The sequence below is a fragment of the Gracilinanus agilis genome, chromosome 4, assembly GCF_016433145.1.
Source record: "Gracilinanus agilis isolate LMUSP501 chromosome 4, AgileGrace, whole genome shotgun sequence".
NCBI lineage: Eukaryota > Metazoa > Chordata > Mammalia > Didelphimorphia > Didelphidae > Gracilinanus > Gracilinanus agilis.
The window spans coordinates 63,374,014-63,394,554 of NC_058133.1; the positions used below are offsets into that span (position 1 = coordinate 63,374,014).

The window sequence follows — 20,541 nt, forward strand, 5'->3', positions numbered from 1 at the left end:
TAGATATTCTCTCTCTCTCTCTCTCTCTCTCTCTCTCTCTCTCTCTCTCTCTCTCTCTCTGTCTCTGTGTGTGTGTGTGTGTGTGTGTGTGTGTGTGTGTGTATTTTGGGGAATTTGGGAATATAGACCCGCTGGAATATATATTTAGAGTCAGAAGGAATCTCAGAGCTTTTCTATTCTAATCTCTTTATTTTACATGTGAGGAATCTAAGCACAAGGAAATTAAGGGACATGCCAAAAAGTCACATGGTAACAGAGATGTGATTTGAACCCCTTTCCCTATAGATGGAAGGCAGCTTTAGATTGAGAATGGTATAGAAGCTGGGAGAGGGAGGAACCTGGGAAAGGCTTTCTGCCAAGTATGGGGCTTGAGTTGAGTCTTGAAAGAAGTCAAGAATTCAAACAAGTAGAGATATGGAAGGAGGCCATTCCAATCAAGAGGGGCAGTTGTTGAAAAGGCAACGAATTGGGAGATAGTCCTCTATGGGGAAGAGTATGGAGAGAAATATGGCTGAATTGTAAAAGTGGGGAGAGTGGAATAACATGTGAGAGTCCTGGAAAGAAAAGAAGGGGTCAGGTTGGGAAGACATTTAAATATTGAACAAAGTTTAGATTTGATCCTAAAGTAAGAGGATGAGATGATTAGATCTTAAAAATCATTTTGACAGCTTTGGAGTGGGGAAATGCTTGAGGTATAGAATCCAATGAGAAACCTATTATAATTGTACGGATGGGAGAAGATGAAGGCTTAAACGGGGTGGGGGGGGGAGTTATAGGATCAGATATAAAGGTACATATAGAAAAGATATGGGAAAAAGGGAGGGTAGGTAGTATGGTGGAGAGAGCACCAGGCCTGGAAACAAGAAGACCTGTGTTCAAGATACTTCCTAGCTGTGTGACACACCCCAATTACCTAGCCCTTGCTTTCTTCTTTTTTAGAATTGATACTGACAATTAATAAATTATTAATTGATACTAATGATGGTTTTTTTTAAAGATGTGGAAACAGAAATGACAAGATTTTATAACTGATTGGATAGGGGATTAAGAATTGATGAATCAAGGATGATGCAGTAGTTGAGAATCTGGGTCAGAAAGAGGATTTTGAGCTATCCATGGTAAATAAAAAATCACTTGCTTAAAAGTGAGGAGATAGAAAGAATAACTTTGAAATTCCATTGAGGACCTCAAAGATTTGTCTAAATTATCATCTCACTACTGCTTCTCATCTCCCATCAGGCCACATGCCATCCCTTGATGATGCATCTATGATGTGGTTTCATTTTTAAAGCTGTGTAAACAGAAAAATCATGTAAGTGGCTCCAGGCATCATGGAAAGTGGCAAAATAAAGGAATGAAAATATTATACTGATGCCAAATGGCTTCTGTATGGAGAACCAATGGTGGTGGTCGTTCAGTCATTTCAGTCGTGTCTTTTCTCTTCATGACCCCATGTGGGGTGTACTTGGCAAAAATACTAGAGTGGTTCGCCATTTCCTTCTCTAGCTCATTTGACAGATGAGGAAACCAAGGCAAACAGAGTAAAGTGACTTGACTAGGGTCATACAACTAGTAAGTGTCTGAGGCCATATTTGAACTCATGACAATGAGTCTTCCTGAGGCCTGGCATGCCTTAGTTATCATTTCTATAAGATGGAACTAAAGATTCATAATGACAGTCACAATATGTATTTCAAAAGCATTTTACTGTTTGATTGTCATAACTAGTATGTGAGGTGAGAGAAAGGCAGGGATCATTATCCCCATTTTACAGAAACTCAAGAGAGGTTGAGACAAAGTCATAGAACTGTAGGGTCATAGGTCTGAAGTTGGAAGAGACCCTCGAGGTCCTCCAGTCATTCACTCTAACTGAATCTCAGTTTACTCATCTATAAAACAGAGCTAATAACAGCACTTCTGCCATAAAAGATACTTTTCAGATCTTAAAATACTCCATAAAATGTCAATGATATTATTTTTTTAAACCTCTACCTTCTGTCTTAGACTGGATACGAAGTACCATTTCCAAGGCAGAAGAGTGGTAAGGGGTAGGCAATTGGAGTTAAATGACTTACCCAGGCTCACACAGCTAGGAAATATCTGAGGCCACGTTTGAACCCAGACCCTCCCGTCTCCAGGCCTGGCTCCCTAACCACTAAGCAACCTAGCTGCCCCCCATCAATGGCACTATTGTTATTATTATCATAATGACACGATGCTTCCATTAGTTTGAGAGAAAAAGACAAAACAAGAAAATTTCACTCTACCTTGGCAAACTGGGACTGACTCTGTCCAGACTCCAGACAGGTCACACTCGGCGATCTTTGCTCCCTTTAGCACGAACCCCTTGTCACACTGGAATGAACATTGGGAGTTGAGCTGAAATTGTGTCGGAGACGAGGAGCAATTAAAGCTTCCGTGGGCAGGAGCCTCCAGAGGATCACACGTGATGGCTGATGGAAAAGACATCCGCTGTTATAAGTTGCTTCATTCAGTTTGACACCCATAAAAATTTTTATTATGTACCTTCTCCCTACAAGGCACTATGCAAGGCATTGGGGGAGGGGGTCAATGCATTAATAATGAAAAGATCTGTGATGTCGTTGGTTTGGGAAATACCTTGGCATTCTTCCCTAATTGGCAGAGCTACTGAGAACAGGATGAAGACGTTTTTGTTCTTCTTCCTGTTTGGAGAATGATAAATTTTCTCCCCCATCATAATGGAGTTTAAGCACATTCTTCCCATATACAACATGCTAGATATCTATGTTTGTGAGAGTGACACAGAGATTTCACACCCCCCACCATGCCTTAGAAGACAAATCTTAGATTTGGGAGTAAGTTCAGTTCATTTAGGAATAACCTGGGCAGACAAATGTGCCATTCGTGAGACCTTTCTTTGTAGATTGCACCTGGCTTTTGACAACTGGTTCTGAGACTTTTTAATATATCCCTTGTTTAATATAAATAAATAGATTGATTCAACTAATATTCATTCATTCATTCATTCATTATTTATTTAAAACTCTCATTTTCTATTTTAGAATCAATACCACATATTGGTTCCATGGCAGAAGAGTGGTTAGGGCAAGGCAAAGAGGGTTAAGTGACTTGCCCAGGGTCACTCAGCTAGGAAGTGTCAAACCTGGGTCCTCTCAACTCCAGGCCACAGAACCTTTCCATAGAACCACCTAACTTCCCCTCAACCCACATTTATAAAACATCTGCTATGGGAAAGGTGATAAGACTGCGAGATTAGACTTGCTCTATCTTATGCGACTGACTTATAGTTTTAACTAGTCTGTCTTCTCAGTACAGCCTCCCCCAGACCTATTCCCAAGAGCTAATGACCATGAATGCCTGCTACCACCTTCCTCACCACCATTGCAATGTTACCAGTCCCTGCTGTGATTCGACAATCTCCCATTCATGACTAGAGGGATACACTGGGGCCACCAGGTAGGGATGATGGGAAAAGCTTCTTCTCAGATCCTACTTGGAGCTGATGAGCAGAAGACCTACCATGACAGGTTGGCGCTGGTGATGTCCACTGGCCAGATGCCAAGCACTGGAGTGTCTCTAGACCACTCATCCTATAAGTGGGTTGACAAGAGAATTCGCAGGTGGACTCATATGCAAAGGGAGCATGTGAGTGTATGCAGTTCATCACACCTCCATCAGGGGCATTCAGGTTGGGGCACTGGACAGCTACATGGAACAACCAAGAATAAACAGGTCATTGCTGAGGTAAAAGAAAAACTGTACATTTAAGGAGAGAACAGAGGAGGAGTATCTCTCTATGAAGAGTAAGTCTACAGGTATAGAAGCTATAAGCAGTTGGCTAGTTGTGCTGAACCTGGAGTCAGGAAGACCTGAGTTCAAATCTAGCCTTGGACACTTACTAGTGTGGCCTTGGACTAGTCACCTAATCTCTTTTTGCCTTAGTTCCTGTAAAATGGAAGTTTTCATAGCACCTTCCTTCTAAGGTTGTTGTGAGTTCCAAATAAGATAATAATTGTAAAGCACTTATGCAAACTTTAAATCACAATCTAAATGCTAGCTGTTATTACTAATTGGGGTAACCCTCTGGGCAGATTTGAGCCTTGAGTCCAAATTCTTCCCTATAATAATATGAAGTTTTTAGAACATTCAGCCACCCCTCCTCCCCATGTTCCCACATTCTACTCCTGGGTGAGCTAACTCTTGTACTTCTTATCTTTTGCCATGATATCCCAGGATTTTGTCTTTCTAAAACCAGCTGCTGTCTCACTGCCCCAGAGGACTATGAGACCCAAGGATGGGGCTGAGTGGCCGGCGGAAGCAGGTTCCATCCATGGAAATCTTGCCTACACTCAATGATGCCACTCAGACCTTGTCTGTGTGATCTAATAAGAGTAGTGGGCTATTGCATCTCCATGGCTGGCTTAGACTCACCTTCACAACGTGGCACTGGGGCTGTCCAGACTCCAAATACTGTACACCAAATCACTTCTACCCCTTTTAGTGTAAATCCCTCTTCACAACTGAAACTACATCTGGACTGGCGATAGTTTTCCATTGAAGAATAAGGGCAGATCATCTTCCCCCGTTCAGGACTCTTCAGGGCTGGGCACCCAATGACTACAGAAACAGCAATGGGTGAGAGATCAAGTGATGGAGGTCCCTTGAAAGTTATATACTATTCTATTAACCTTGGGTACCTTGAAAGGAAATGGACAGACAAGTGTATGCATAGGCAGAGAAGATGCAAACTCTCTTTTTTTATTTGCCTTTTAGAGACTCTGGGTGGATTGACATCAATAGTTACAATTCATTGATTCATCCAACAAATACCTAGTAAAACACCTTCCATGTGTATTAATTGTGTATTTCCCTCCTCTCTTACTTTTTGCTCTTTATTTCCACCTCCCTCTTTCTAAATAAGAAGACAGTAGACGAGAGGAATTTGCCTGATAGAAGTGAAATAGGCTATTTCTCTACCTCGATTCCAGGTTTTTTACTCTTCCTCCCTTTCCTTTTAATGTTTTGAAATGAGCACACATCAAGGAATCTCCTTCTGAAATTTTTACTTGAGAATTAGAGGTCCAAAATATTATCTAATTTCAAGTGTATATTTCTCTTACTGATTTGGAATACTGATCTTATGCAGTAAATTACCATCTGATGACTAGGTGATCTGTAGACTAAATTCTTCTTATTCTTCTTGGTTTTTTGGAGAAACCTCTATCACTTCCTAAGTTCCAGTTGTTCAGAAGATGGGAAGTAAGTGGAAGATACACACCTGAGCACTCTGGGACCTCATCTGACCATTCCCCAGAAGATGAACACTGCAGTAGGTCAGCCCCATTCAGTCTATATCCTTCCATGCAGTAGAAATTACATTTGGATTGGTAGGAGAACTTTCCCAGAGGATGGTTGCAGGTCATGAGCATATTGCTAGGGAAGTAGTCAAGTTCTTTACATTGTATAACTGTAAGAAAACACAACATGAGTACTCCTCATTTTTGACTGAAAGATAAGACAAAATTAGAGCAGAGGAGCTGTGTGACATAGTGGATAAAGAGTTGGTTTCAGAATCAGGAAGACTTTTGACACATCCTGGACTAATAAATTAACTACTCTGTGCTATAGGCAGTGGTCTAAGAATATAAGTTAAAGAACAGTTGTGGACCTGCATAGGAAGGGAATTACTTCACTAGGAAGTAACTTAAAATCTACTGATATCTTGTACCCAATACAAAAAAAAATCAGGGCCATTTTATTCACATTGACTTTCAACCACAGCTTGTAAACCTACTATACATATTTTCTTGGCTTCATAATTTTAAAAAAATCATCGTTTCAAGACGTATTATGGGCCATTGCCTCAGAAATGAGCAGAATTAGCTTGGAAGTTAAAAAATTAATTAGTTTATTTGTTACTTTAAAATACTTTAAAATACAGCTAACTCTTTCCCTCCCTTACCGCCTTCCATTATAGAAGGGATCATTTGATCTCCTTCATTTGCTTCCTTTTTTTCCCTTTTTCCTTTTGTCTTTCTTGATCTACCTCTTCAAGCCACAGAGAGATATTAGAAGGAAATGTCTTTAGTAATTGAAAAACATTCTGCTTGTTTGAGTATTAAGTATCTATTTCGCAGCCCTGAGCCCAATCAACCTGTTTGTTGGTAGTTTTCCATCACCAATGACTTCATGGTATTCTGCCTATCATTGCTAATGTACGAGATGATAATGGATGGAATAGAATTCAATGGAACACTCTGCTTACCGTATTCACATTCCTGTCCATAAAATCCTGGGAAGCAGGAGCAGGTGTAGTTCCCAATAGTTTCAATACACTCTCCATGTTGGTTGCAGGATAAAGGTTTACAGGAGGCTATGTGGGTACAGGTAGGTTAGACTCATTGGCACTTGTGAAAGAAATGTTAAAAAGTGAATTCTTAATTCCAGGAGCCTCTGACACAAAAATTGCATTGATAGGATTGACTCATCTTATATAGTCACAACTGAAGGATAGAGTGGAATCCAGAGATCCAACAACCCCAGGTGGAGTCGCACCAAAAGCCTGCCAGAGCATAAAGACTATACTGAATGAAATAAATAACAGTTTTCAAACAAAACTGTTTTTAGTCTTGGCTTACTCCAAAAGGATGTTGGGAAAAAGAACAAATCACCAGACAGCCTAAACGATAAGTTCACTCTCAAAGCCCAAGAAGTTTTTATCTCTCCTCTTCCCCATTTCTCTGATGATCCCAGAAAGAAAAACCATCATTTCTATTTGACTGTCTTCAACAGGGTATTTGATCTTAGTGTCCTATCCTGTTGCCAATGAAATAGAGTACAAGTTCTGGAACACCAGATGCTCTTATTCTTTTTTTTTTAATCAAGGCGAGTTTACAAGTTGGGGTTTGGGATTTCTGTGAGCCCCTTCCAGGCTCCAAGTGACAGTAGCTTTGATAGTTGGAAAACAAGGTTGAAAGAAAAGAGTGTGTTTGACCTTAATATGATATGATGCTGGTAGACAGGATTTGGGCTCAGATTTTATCTCTGATACTTGTGACCATGGGCAAACTTCTTTACCTTCAGTATCTTCATCTATAAAATGAAGGGGTCGGACTAATCGACCTAGAAGTGCCCTTCTGGTTCTAAACTGGTACCCATTTTCTATGAATGTTATACACTTTTTCTGAAGCTCTATTTCCTTATTTATAAAATGGGGTGAGAAGACTCACACAATTTCTCAAGTTTGATATGGGAAAAGTTCTTTATAAATATCCAAGTTCTGTATAAATGTGAGCCGCTGCTTCTAAGTCTGAGATGCTACTGCCATCCCTTGGATGTGGTCCCTCCCCTAACTTCACACAGCATTAGGTATATGTTCTATTCAAATGAATCACCTGGGAGCAGACACTGTTCCTTCTCCCAGAAATGGTTGTAGCTTAGTACCCAGACCAAAAAAATGTTGCTAGGTTTCATGGTCATCTGTTGGCAACCTCAGGTATAGACAAGCAAAGGAGATTGACTCAAGCCAATAGCACCATATCAGTAATAGTGTTATTTCAAGCTTATGACAAACATGTTGTATGGAGACAATAAAGAGATCAAATAAGATATTTAAAACATATATAGTTTTGAGGGAAAGTGCAGGTTTAGGAGATGGCTCAGGATTCTGAGCTCACAAAACTCAAATGGCTGAGACTAAGACTAATTTTTTTTTAAACCCTTACCTTCCATCTTGGAAGAAATTCTCCTTACTTGACTTCATAGACTTCTTTTTTTTGTTAAACCCTTTTGTTAAATACTGTGTATTGGCTCCAAGGCAGAAGAGTGGTAAGGGAAGGCAATGGGGGTCAAGTGACTTGCCCAGGGTCACACAGCTGGGAAGTGTCTGAGGTCAGATTTGAACCTAGGACCTCCTGTCTCTAGGTCTGACTCTCAATCCACTGAACTACCCAGCTGCCCCTATGACTAATTTTAATAGATAAGTAGTTTTGATAAGTGAATAGAACAGGATATGAACTGAACTTCAGCCATGCCTTCATGTGGCCTGAGGTCTACTGAGGAATGGAGATGGTGGATGGGAACTGGGATGGTTTGTAAGAAGGAACAGACAGTGTTGGGATTTCTTTAGCAGAATATTAATTGGGAGCAGGACAGGATTGTGCTGGCCCCAGTCATTTTCATACTTCATCTTTACCAAATATTTGTTCATTCTAAGGAAGCAGGGAGGGAAACTCTCAGTAAGAAGTCTATGAAGTCTGGGCAAGTCACTTAATCCCCGTTGCCTAGCCCTTACCACTCTTCTGCCTTGGAGCCAATACACAGTATTTAACAAAAGGGTTTAACAAAAAAAGAAGTCTATGAAGTCAAGTAAGGAGAAATCTTTTCCAGCTGAGGAACTCAAAGTAGGCTTCATGTAGGAGATGGCAGTTGGCCTGAGGCCTCAAGGATGGATAGGATGTCAACAGGTGGAGCTGGGAGGGGATGTTAGAAAAGGATGGATAGAGAAAGACATTCTGAGTGTAAGGATTAGCATGAGAAGAAGGTTGGAGGCAGGGAATCATGGTATCTTAATGATTCTGGGTTCCTCTTGGTCACAAAATTACAGAGTTCTCTGGCCCATCTCCTCTCCAAGTAGGACCATCCCTTGTCTCTTTCAGACCAGGAGCTACCTATTCAATTATTAAGTATTTCTAAGGAGAAAGAAGTTACTTGCTGCATTTCTCTTTTGTAGCCTATTTCAAAACTTTAATATCTAAGAAGTTTTCTTCTCTGATTCCCTTCTGCTACAGTATCCACTCATTTTTGCTCATTCTTTCTGCACTGATGAGAGTCAAAAATAAGACACTATCCACCAAATCTTAATCTTTCATAGCTGTTCAAGAAGTCTTTACGGCACTATTAAAACTGTACACTTCAAATGATTATCATTTCATATACCTGTGGCTTATCTTCCTAACTAGTTTATAAACTTCTTATGGGCAGGGGCCATGTTTAATACTGGTTTCAAGGAACTAATTTTTTTTTTAGTCCAACAAACCAAAATTTATAAGAAATAGACATCATTACCCTTGTAGCACAATGCCCTTTTTCTTTTCATGCACGGCTCATCGTTCCACTTCCCAGGAGAAGAAGGACTCTTGATGTAGATCTCCACACAGTCCTGGTCATTCCTCTTGTTGTTGGGTTCATTTTCTGCCCAGTTCTCAGCCTCTTTGGTGAGGGTCCGGTTGGTCCCCACCCAGGTCCAAATATTATTTATTTTCCGGATCCCAATCCAGTAATAATGAGGGTAGTAGGGCAAATAATTATTGAGGTATGCAATTTCATTTTGGTTCTGAATGGCCACTAAGTCTGTATAAAAAGCCTTACAAAATTTTCGAGAAGCATTCCATGAATATGCTTTCTGATCACTGTAATGGTATGTCCAGCTTTCCACTTGTATCTGAGAAATCAGAGCTGATATAAAGGAGTGGGAGAAGCAGATTCACATATTTAAAGGGGGGGAATAGAACAATAAATACAAACATAGACACATACTCAGAAACTAGTAGAGTCAGTCAACAGAATTTATGTCCAGAAGATTAATAATCAAAATTTCTATAACCACCACACCCTCACACATACCCCACAGACAACATGGAGAAAAATCATTATACATTTTTAAAAAAAGCAACCAATGTGAAATTAAAACTTTGAGGACTACCCTCAACCCATGGAAGATCAGAGTTTAAGGTCTGCCTTTGAGACATATTGGCTGTGTGAACTTGGGCAAGTCATTTAACCCCAAAGAAACCCTCCATGACTAGAAGATGCAGTGACGATGCCAACCTGCATTTTTTAAGGGAGTTCCTACACCTAGAAGTTCTCTATATCAATGAAATCCTATTCTTTCTTGTCCTGCTAAATTAAGAAAATACAAATATGCAACTTTCTTGTTTGCAGCCAGTCAATAAACATTTATTAATACCTACTGTGTGCTAAGCACTGGGAATACAAAAAGAGACAAAAGATAGTGCCTGCCTTCCAGGAGCTCACGACTGAGTAGGGAAAGCAGCAAGCAAACAAATCTGTAAAAATAAACTATATGCAAAATAAATAGGAAATGAGAAAAAGAAGCTATTAGAAGAAGTAAGAGGGTCTGGGAAAGGTTTCCTATAGAAGATATTTTGGTGTTTTTGTTCTTTAGTTGTATTTTATGATTTCTACTTCCTGTTCATTTTACAGAGAAGGAAACTGAGACAAACAAGGTTAAATGACTTGTCCAGGGCCACGCTGCTAATAAGTATTTGAGGTCAGTTTTGAACTCAGGTTTTTCTGACTCCAAACCCAACACTCTATCCACTGAACAACCTAGGTGACCCCTGACAGGATTTTAATTGGGACTTATGAGGAAGTCAAAGAAGTCAGTAGGTAAAGAAGAGTATTCAAATTCTTAGAGTTCATCCAAAAAATTTAATTGCCCAAAAAAGTAATAAAGGGGCAGCTAGGTAGCCAGACCTAGAATCAGGGGGAGTTGGGTTCAAATCTGGCTTCAGAGACTTCCTAGCTACATGACCCTGGGCAAGTCCCTTAACCTTGCTTACCTAACCCTTACTCTTCTGTCTTAGAGTTGTTACAGAGACAGAAAGAAAGGATGTCTTCTTTTTTTTTTTTTTTTAAAAAGGCAATCAGCATATCTTATTACAATTTCTTCTCCTGGGAACTGTTACATAATAATAGTAGCTACCATTTCTACAACCTTTCGAGGCTTGCAAAGCTTTTGAAATATATTATTTCATTTAATTCTCACAAGAGGTTAAGTGATTTGCCCAGGGTTACATAGTTAATATAAGTATCGGAGACTGGAAAAATAGTTAGGTCTTTCTGTCTCCAAATCCAGCACTCTCTCCGCTCATTATACAATCTATTGTATGAAGCAATCCCTCTCTCTCCATGTTTTTCACTCTTGTCTTTTGGACCTTTCCAATGGCCTTTTATTGTTGTTCAATTGTGTCTTACTCTTGATGATCCCATTCAGGGTTATCTTGGTACCAGTACTGGAGGGGCTCAAGAGGCTTATCATCACTTGATTTGTAAATGTGATAGCCAGAATTTATACAACATTTTTATCCAAAGGGACCTATATAGGTGAGATGGAATGGAGATGAGAAAGTTTTCAAATCTGGCCTCAGACACTTCCCAGCTGTGTGACCCTGGGCAAGTCACTTGACCCCCATTGCCCACCCTTACCACTCTTCTGCCTTGGAGCCAATGCACAGAAGTTAAGGGTTTAAAAAAAAAGAGATGAGAAAATTTGCATTTCAAGACAGGAAGTTAAATCATTTCATATTAGTAAATTGTTTGCATAATTTAAAATAAATTAATATTAGAACTTTGGACCTGAGAGATCATTCAATCCACCCCTCTCCTGCCCATAATTGTTATGGAGCTGCTGAATCCTGATGAGATTAAATGGATCCATTGGTTTCTAACTATCCTCCTACTATGATTTCTCCCCTTGCTTCTGCAAACGTTAGGTATGTATTTTGTTTGAAGGAAACACCTGGGTGCAGACACTCTTCCTTCCCCTAGAAATGGGTTGTAGCTCAATCCCCAGTCCCAAATCAGAGCTGCTGGGTCTCATTGTCATCTGTTGGTAATCTCAGGTACAGGCAATCAAAAAAGGCTTATTCAACCCAACAACGACATCTTTGTAGCATTGTTCTTATTCCCAACCCATGCCAAGTATGATCTGGGGAGGAAATGATCATTCGAAATATGTCCAAAGAAACAGGTTTAAAAATCAGAGTCAGGGCTAGAATTCAGACTCCTGGGTTCTGAGTCCAGTGCTCTTTTCAGTAGATTCAGCTGCCTTTCTTGGGAAAGTCATTTAACTTTTCTGCATAATATGTCCTCGTCCGTAAGAGGGAAATTGGTCTGATCCCTCCTGATCCTTAGAAGATTTGGGGGGTAGGAGAGTGACCAGATGAGGCAAGGACTGAGGACAGTACTTTGAAACGTCTAAAGGGCCATCCATGCAAGTTACTATTTTGTGTCCAGTGGAATCTGTCCCAAAGACAGAAAAAGAAGGCTCCCTCTGGAAAAGGGAAACAATGAAAGTAATCAGGCCTGGAAACAGCTCCTTTTCCTGTTTTATAAGGCTTCTTTCCAGGCAGCCCCAACCCCTCAGGTCATCATTGTTTTTAGCCAGGTTTTGGCTCCTTCTTAAGTTCACACTTCTGCAATACAACACAGAGGGTTCATTATTGCAAGTCCCAATATGGCAGAGCAATTTTGTAATTTCATATACATATGCATATATATATATACATATATATATATATATATATATATATAGAGAGAGAGAGAGAGAGAGAGAGAGAAGAGAGAGAGAGAGAGAGTTATGTTTTACCATTTCTTTCTCCAGCTCTTTTTACAGATAAGGAAACCGAGGCAAACTGGTTTAAAGTGACTTGCCCAGGGTCATACAATTAGTCAGTGTTTGAGAAAAGATTTGAATTCAGGTCTTCCTCAGTATGTGTGTCCTCCAGAAATCTTTGCCTGTATCATTTCCCCTCCCTTTTTTCTTTCTTTTTTTAAACCTTTACCTTCCGACTTGGAATCAATCCTGTATATTGGCTCCAAGGCAGAAACGTGGTAAGGGCTAGACAATGGGGGTCAAGTGACTCGCCCAGGATCACACAGCTGGGAAGTGTCTGAAGCCAGATTTGAACCTAGGATTTCCTGTCTCTAGGCCTAGCTCTCAATCCATTGAGCTACCCAGTTGCCCCCCTAGCATTTCTTGTTGAGGCAATTCTCTCCCACTTTTTTGAATTCTCCCACTTGACTCCAGGTTTAGCCCCCAAAACATTTATGGCTTGAGAAAAGTCAGTGCTAAAACTTACCAGAAATCAAGGCAGTGCCAAATATTGTCCTCCGAAATCTTATATTCCAGAAGGGTTCTAGATAGCAAACCTGAAAGCAAAAACTTCCCTTTAGGTCACTTATTCAATCAACAACAGGCAGCTTAAAGTTGATCTCTTGATACTTTTGAGAAGCACCACACAAATACAGGTCCAGTTAGTCACATTTAGCCTAGTTCATTCTCAGTATTTCACAGAGCTCAAATTAACAATGGGTAGAGAGTGGGAAGAGATAGCATGGAGTAGTGAATACTATATAGAACTGGGAATTTTGAAGATCTGGGTTCAGATTTCACTTCTGATACCTTTTGACTGACTACTGCTAAGACATTCAACTTCCCGAACCTTAGTTTCCATATCTGCAAATGAGGGATAATAATACTGCAGTACTTGCCTTTAAAAAGCTATAGAAAGTATTTGGAAAACTTTTAAGAGGCAGCTTGACACGCAGAAAAGAGAGCTGACTGACCTCTTAGTTAGAAGTCTTGGATTCAAGTGCTGCCTCAGACAGGTACTAGCTGTGTGAATCACTAAACCTTAGAACCCCCTGGCAACCTGATAATACATAAAATACAGAATAGCATTGATATGAATTGGTAATTACCAAGTCAACTTTCATATGCTAAGCATGTTCCATATCGTATTAGGTGTTAAGAGAAAAAGAAAGGCAAAGTTAGTCTCTGTCCTAAAAGAGCTCACAGTCTAAATGAGGTGACAACATGCCAATGGATAGAAACAAAATATATACAGGATAAATTGGAGACAGTCTTAAAAGGAAAGCTCTAGCATCAAGGGTAGAGGGATTTTTTCCACTGGGAGCTCCTTATACTAAAAATATCACATTTCTAGTCCAAATTCAAAAGCTTTAATGTGCTCTATTAATGCTATCATTGTAGATATTCTTATCAATGTTTTAAACCCTTAACTTCTGTGTATTGGCTCCTAGGTGGAAGAGTGGTAAGGGTGGGCAATGGGAGTCAAGTGACTTACCCAGGGTCACACAGCTTGGAAGTGTCTGAGGCCAGATTTGAACCAAGGACCTCCCATCTCTAGCCTGACTCTCAATCGACTGAGCTACCCAGCTGCCCCCAGATATTATTATTATTATTCATGACAATGATAATGTTTCCATTGATATATGTTAATGATGATGGAGATAATGAATAACAATGCAAATAATAATGTCTTCTCTGCCTCATTCTTAGATTTTATTCTTCAAAGTTGGGCTTGATAACACAAGTGAAGAAAGGACTATTGGCTGGTAGTTTCCATGACTTGCCTTAAGGCACCTTTCTCCCATTGCTTAAGAAGTGACTTAAGTAACTTAAGAAGGTTAATAAAGGCATCTTCAGAGACAGCCTCAGTCCTCTGGTGGGACTGGCTAACACAGGAGTTTCTGTCTCTTGTATAATTAGAGAATTTTGTACCTTTGAACTACATTCCCCAGAATTCTTTTGGTATTTCCCAAAATTCCTTTTAATCTCTCTACCATGTTATGTGGTCATGTTTTGTATATAGTTGGCTGTAGCTCCACCTCTGGCTCTTTCCCCCCCAAGATCGTAGCTTGGTTAGCTAGCTTTTTTTTCTTTACTTTAGTTGTTATTAATAAACTTTTAAAAATTTAATACTTAGTTATTGTATATTAATTTTAATCTTTACACTCTACACTCTGTCCTTGGTACCCATCGTATTAAAAATTAGAACCATTGAGAATCACAAGCAAGATGGTGGACTACCAGGAATGTCCCAACCATGTGCTATATTAGTGAGTTACAATATTTTGAGCTACTTGGGACTGATTTACAGAAACTCTCCATAGCTCTTCCTACTGCCTTCTGACACTTATGAGATGGCCAACTGAAGCCATCTACTTAGGGTTGTTTCTCTTGCCTTTTCCTCACCAATTTCTTAGCTTGTTTGTTTGTTTGTTTGTTTGTTTGTTTGTTTGTTTGTCTATAACACACTTTTAAATTTAATCATCATTATTAACATTTTCTCCATAATTTCCTTAAGTTTGTATAATCAACAAAATAATAAATGAAACATTGATCTGTGGCCTTTGTCAATTTCTAAAATGTAAATGCTCACACTTAAAATTTAACTATTGGCTCTTAGAAGACTGAGTGGACTCCAGGAAACCTCTAGTTACAAATGAAGAAAAAACTGTTTTGAGGCCCCAGAAACACCCTTGACCATCCATTTTGGTCAAGATTATTACAAGGGGCTGCCAACAGGAATGTGTTAGGCTAAATTATTATCGGAAACCGTTAAGTTTCCAAATGCTCAGAGTATATAAGTTGAGCTGAAAGTTCTTTAAAAAAACTGTGTGTCAAGAAAAGGTTACATATTTGCATTTAATGATTTCCTATTAACAGTTCAGATAAGGATTGATCATATTTTTATAACTTGGAGCCTGAGCTATAGCTTGACCTCTGGTCTTCTGTCAGGTACTGGGCATGTTAAAATGTTTTGATTAATAATGTTGGTTTGTTTCACAGGAAATTCACAGATAGGAATTTCCTCAATGGTGCCTTATCTTCCTCTGAGTTCTCTTACTTGGTTATTATTGGGTTGTTTTTACCAGTGCTGATTATAATAATTTTCTGTACTCAGTACCCAAGAAAAAGTGACAGGCATTATATAGATCATAAGTTTAGGCTAAGGAAATATCTAATGTTCTTTGATTGAAGTTGTAACTAATTTTTTCCCATTTTGGAAGTAATTGAGAGGCAATATAGTGTCGAGTAAAGACTTAGATGAAAGTCCCATTTCTAATATACAATCTGACCACAACCAAGTCATTTATCCCTCAGTGCCCCAGACAACCTTCTGTGAGTTCAAGTTTTGGAAAAATTGTCCATCTGCACAGGAGTATTCCTGTGTTTCCATATAACATATTCCCTACCCTGATGAAATCATGAGTCTGGAAAAAAATGTTTAATGTGATGGTGCTCTATCCACTGTGCCAGTACTTATCTTTCCCAATTCAAATGTGACCTCAGACATTTACTAGCTGTGTGACTCTCAGTAAGTCACTTAACCTTGTTTGCCTCAATTCCCTCAACTATAAATTGAGCTAGAGAAGGAAATGACAAACCATTCCAGTATCTTTGCCAAGAAAACCCCAAGTGGGATCATGAAGAGTAGAATATAACTGGGGTGATTATGCAAAAATGGTGCTCTATTCCTATATTTCTGGGTCTAAAGTTTCCAGGAAAGTAGGTATTTTTCTAATCAATCTACCATGCAAAAAAAAATTAAGGCAATTATATGCCAAGCAAAAAGCAGGTAATTCCTTCCTTCCCTTCCCATTTCTCATTTGACCTTCCTTTTCCATTAATCCCTATGTGAAAATGTGCCAGCCAACCAGTTACCAAATCCCATTTCTCCTGCTCAAGGATTCAATGTTCATTTATGAGAATGGAAGCTAACTAACCATGGGTCCAGGGCCATAGTAAAATATTCTTGGTTAGGCCCCTCATTCTTTCGCTACCAAATTTACCTCTAACATAAGTTAGCCTTCTAAATCCATGCTTCAGGGAGCCTCAGAATAAATTCTAATATGAACCTACAAAAGAAGTCACACAAAAATTCTTACATAAATGTGAAAACAAAGACTTGAAACAAACAAGAAAAGAACTCTGATAGTGTTCTGCAGAAAAGGTTAAGTTTTTTTTAAAAAATTGAATAATGAACTGAACCACAACATTAAAATCCTCATTCAGTTCAAATTGGAACCAAGTCTAGATATATTCTCAAACTATTCAGATATTCTGAGGCTAGATTTGAACTAAGGAAGGTGAGTCTTCCTGGACATTAGTCCTGGCATTCTCTCCACTACACCACCTAACTTGGGATTATCTTTGCCAAGACACTGAAGTAGTTTACCCTTTTTTTCTTCAGCTCATTTTACAGATGAGAAAAATGAGGCAAACAAGATTAAATGACTTGTCATTTACCATGTCAGCTATCAACCCAGGGTCTCATAGCTGGTAAGAGTATAAGATCAGATTTGATTCCAGAACTGGCTACCTATTGCTTAGAGGCTCTGAATATTTAAGTGACTTGCTCATAGTGACCCAGTCATTATGTGTCAGAGACAGGATTTGAACTCAGGTCTTCCTGGCTTTAAAAGCTGAAGCCAGCTGGCTACCTCTCACTTCTAATGCATGCCAAATATTTATAGCAGTTAGTTACTGAAGGGCAAATCATTTAATCTTCATTAACCTCAGTGTCCCCATTACAGAAATGGAAATAATAATAGTATTTGGATTATCTACCCTGCATAACTGTAGAAAAGAAAGTACTTTGTGAACTTAAAAAGCAGGATATTAATGTAAGTTATCTCCACTCTGCAGATCAGGAAACCGAGACACACAGAAGTTAAGGGACTTGCCTCAGACCACATAACTGCTTTCCAATAGAGTTAAAAGTAGAAGTTAACACTTTCCACTTCTTAGCTCCAGGCATTTTTGCTTTTGGGATGTAGATAGATAAATTTATTTTATAAGGAAAAAAAAAGTCACATCTTGTTGTTCTCCTTGGAGGGGACATTTAGAGAGAACTGAGGTTGAGTGGTTAAGTGACTTGTATGGCTTGACCCAGTTAGTGTCTGAGGCAGGATTCAAATTCATGACTTCCTGACTCTAAGTCCCCATCTAAAAGATACTGATGAAAAAAAGATGAGAGTAGAAAGGGAAAAAAAATCACCTTTGAATTGAGTGAAAAATATAAAATCAACACTAGCTGCCAAGGCTCTTATAAATAATGGCTTTTGTCAAGCTTGCACAAAGAAAGAAGCCAGATGTTTATCAAATGATTTAAATAGTTTTCAAAATCGATGAACATTCTCTGGATGGATATAAACATATAAACAAATATGTTTAAATGTCTCTCTTTGGTATACCTATATCCAAAATTCACAGAAAGCCCCAATCCATACCTTCCTTGGTTCCAAAAGAGATATGATTTTATTATTTTTATTTTTAAAAACTCTTACCTTCTGTCTTAAAATCAATACTGTGTATTGATTCCAAGGCAGAAGAGAAGTAAAGAGTAGGCAATGGGGATTAAGGGACCTGCCATGGTCACACAGCTAGGAAGTGTCTGAGGTCAGATTTGAACCTGGGACCTCCCACCTCTAGGCTTTGCTCTTAATCCACTGAGTTTCCTAGCTGCCCCCAAAATAAAGGACATTACATTTTTTTCTACTACCTAATTTGGGCATCATTGAGCCAACTTTTGCATGGTCATTTCTTTGGCATTAGAGTCCCATAGGATCATAGAATCACAGATCCAAGATGGGAGAGTGGGTTCAAAGACCATCTGGTCCAACCTCCTCATTTTATTGATGAGGAAACTAAGATCTAGGAAGGCTGTGACGCCCATAGTCACACAGGTAGTGTGTTTGTATATATGTGTATGTGTGTACACATACACATAAGAGATGGATCTTGACCCAGATCCTCTATCTCCTTAGGCAGGGTGATTTCTTTATTGCTTTAGAGAATCTCTATTCTTCATTCCCCTGATGGCCTTGAGATCACTGGGGGCTGGGAGCAGTCCTGTGGGATGAGAGTGGGAGGACAGTTGGTGAGATAGAGAATCAAGGAAAGGAAGACAGAGAATGATAGTGACAGCAAAATTCCCGGCTGGAGCTTGGGGCAGGAGCGGGTACTGCCCGGGGAGTCCTGGAGCAGACAGGGGAAGGGGAGATAGCTGTTGGCTATGCTGCTTTCCCTACTGAAAATCCTTGGAAACAAATCAGTGGGGGTGAGAGAGGGACAGAGTAGGGATGACAAGCCAGAAAGATAAGCATGGCTATGATAACTGGTTTGGAGATTTATTGGATCTATCGATAGTTCCCCATTTGCTGATTAGAGACCCCTGAGGTGTATAACATTTCAGATAATTTGGCCTTTGGAATGCTTTGAAAGTATTACATGTCTTTACTTATTAGATATTATCTATAATAATAGAGAGCAATGGCATTTGATTCTCAGATGTAAGTCAGTCTTCTTAGACCTCAGTGTTCTCATCTGTAAAATGAGGGACAAAGCCTCTGGATTTCCTTCCAGATTTAAATCTTTAATCTTATAATCTTCTGACCTTGTGAGTAAGGCAACGAAGGTATTATCAACCTCAGTCTACAGGTGGAGAAACTGAGGCTCTGAGAGATTCGATGAATCATTCTTGCTCGCATCACTAGGAAGTATCATTGGCAGTATTCGCACCCCAGATCTCAAGTCTAACCTTCTTTTCTTCTTAGCACACAGCCTTTCTTTAAAGCCAGTGGTTCTCACAGATTATTTGGACCAGATGATCTAGAGGGATGGTTTGGCTTAGTGGATAAAGGAACCACATTGGAATCAGGGTGACCTGGGCTGTGTGATCATGGACACAAGGCACCAAATAACCAAGTCGGTAAGTTGCAGAGGAATTGATGATCTGTATCAATGGAAGAAATTTCTATACGAGGAGTCCCCTTTGTCTATTAAATCATGGAACACAATACTTCCCTCAAAATATTTGTGTATATATATATATATATATATATATATAACTTATATATACACATACTTTTATCCATTGTTATTTTATCGATCCTCACAATAAATTAGGTAGAAAGAGGAATGAGAGTCAGCATGGCAAAGAGTATAGAGAGCTGACCTTGGAGTCAGAAAGACTTGGGTTCAGGTCCTGCCCATAACATATATTTGCTATATGACCCCGTTTGTCATTCATTTGCTTCAGTCATGTCTGGCTCTTCGTGACCCCATTTGGGGTTTTCTTGGCCAAGTTACTGGAGTGGTTTGCCATTTCCTTCTCCAGCTCATTTTACAAATGAGGAAACTGAGGCAAACAAGTTTAAATGCCTTGGCCTGGGTCACACAGCTATTACCTAAGCATGTCACTTAATGTCAGCACTTTAAAGAACTCGAATTCTAGAAATTGTAACGAACATCAAGAAAAGGAGTTTCCCCATCTAGGAATTCCCTTAGCCAGTGGAATTATAATCTAATCCTTATCCTTTAAAAGAAGTTTTAATTAATACGGTCTCAAAGAAATGAAGTATATATAGCAGGATATGATGCTACCCCTTAGAGGACAGGAACGGGAGAGCTGGGACCTAGATATCATTTAGTCAGGGCTCTGCCCTTATATAGCCACCAAGAATCCCATTAAACTATACTGTACTGAAAAGGATACCTCAGTATATATACAGAGACCTGGTTGCCAGTTCTATTGAGAATTTGGGGAGAACAAATTACATACCCCACAATGGTCCAGAGAAAAGGGCACCAGACTTAAACCAGGTTCTGTCATCTGCCCATTTTGTATTCTCAGGGAAATCAAGTAAACTCCCTGAGCTCATCCCCAATCTGAAAAAATGGAAATAAAACCGTCTCACAGGGTGACTAAAGGGAAGAATGAGATGATGTAAAATCACTCAGCTAGAAAGTGCTATACAAAATGTACAAGACTATTATTACTTTCTCCCTCACTGAATGAATCTTCCATCATCCTGACTTTCACTTCCTCTAGCCAAAACAATTCATTTCCCACAAGAAAAGAGAATGTTCAACTTACCATTTCTCCTTTGCAGATCCTGCTTGGATTGTTTGGGTTTTGTTGG

The 20,541-nt window shown here is 39.3% G+C and overlaps 1 protein-coding gene across 1 annotated transcript in view; it reads right to left on the reverse strand.

Annotated features, from left to right (window-relative positions):
• Positions 1 to 20,541, reverse strand: part of LOC123245890 (selectin P) — a 78,498-nt gene that overhangs the window by 23,050 nt on the left and 34,907 nt on the right. Inside the window, exons 3-9 of the mRNA XM_044674877.1 lie at positions 12,888 to 12,957; positions 9,070 to 9,459; positions 6,269 to 6,376; positions 5,282 to 5,470; positions 4,435 to 4,620; positions 3,523 to 3,708; positions 2,268 to 2,453 (exon numbers count right to left, since the gene is read on the reverse strand). Coding sequence (XP_044530812.1) covers positions 2,268 to 2,453; positions 3,523 to 3,708; positions 4,435 to 4,620; positions 5,282 to 5,470; positions 6,269 to 6,376; positions 9,070 to 9,459; positions 12,888 to 12,957 — 1,315 coding nt within the window. The remainder of the gene's footprint in view (positions 1 to 2,267; positions 2,454 to 3,522; positions 3,709 to 4,434; positions 4,621 to 5,281; positions 5,471 to 6,268; positions 6,377 to 9,069; positions 9,460 to 12,887; positions 12,958 to 20,541) is intronic.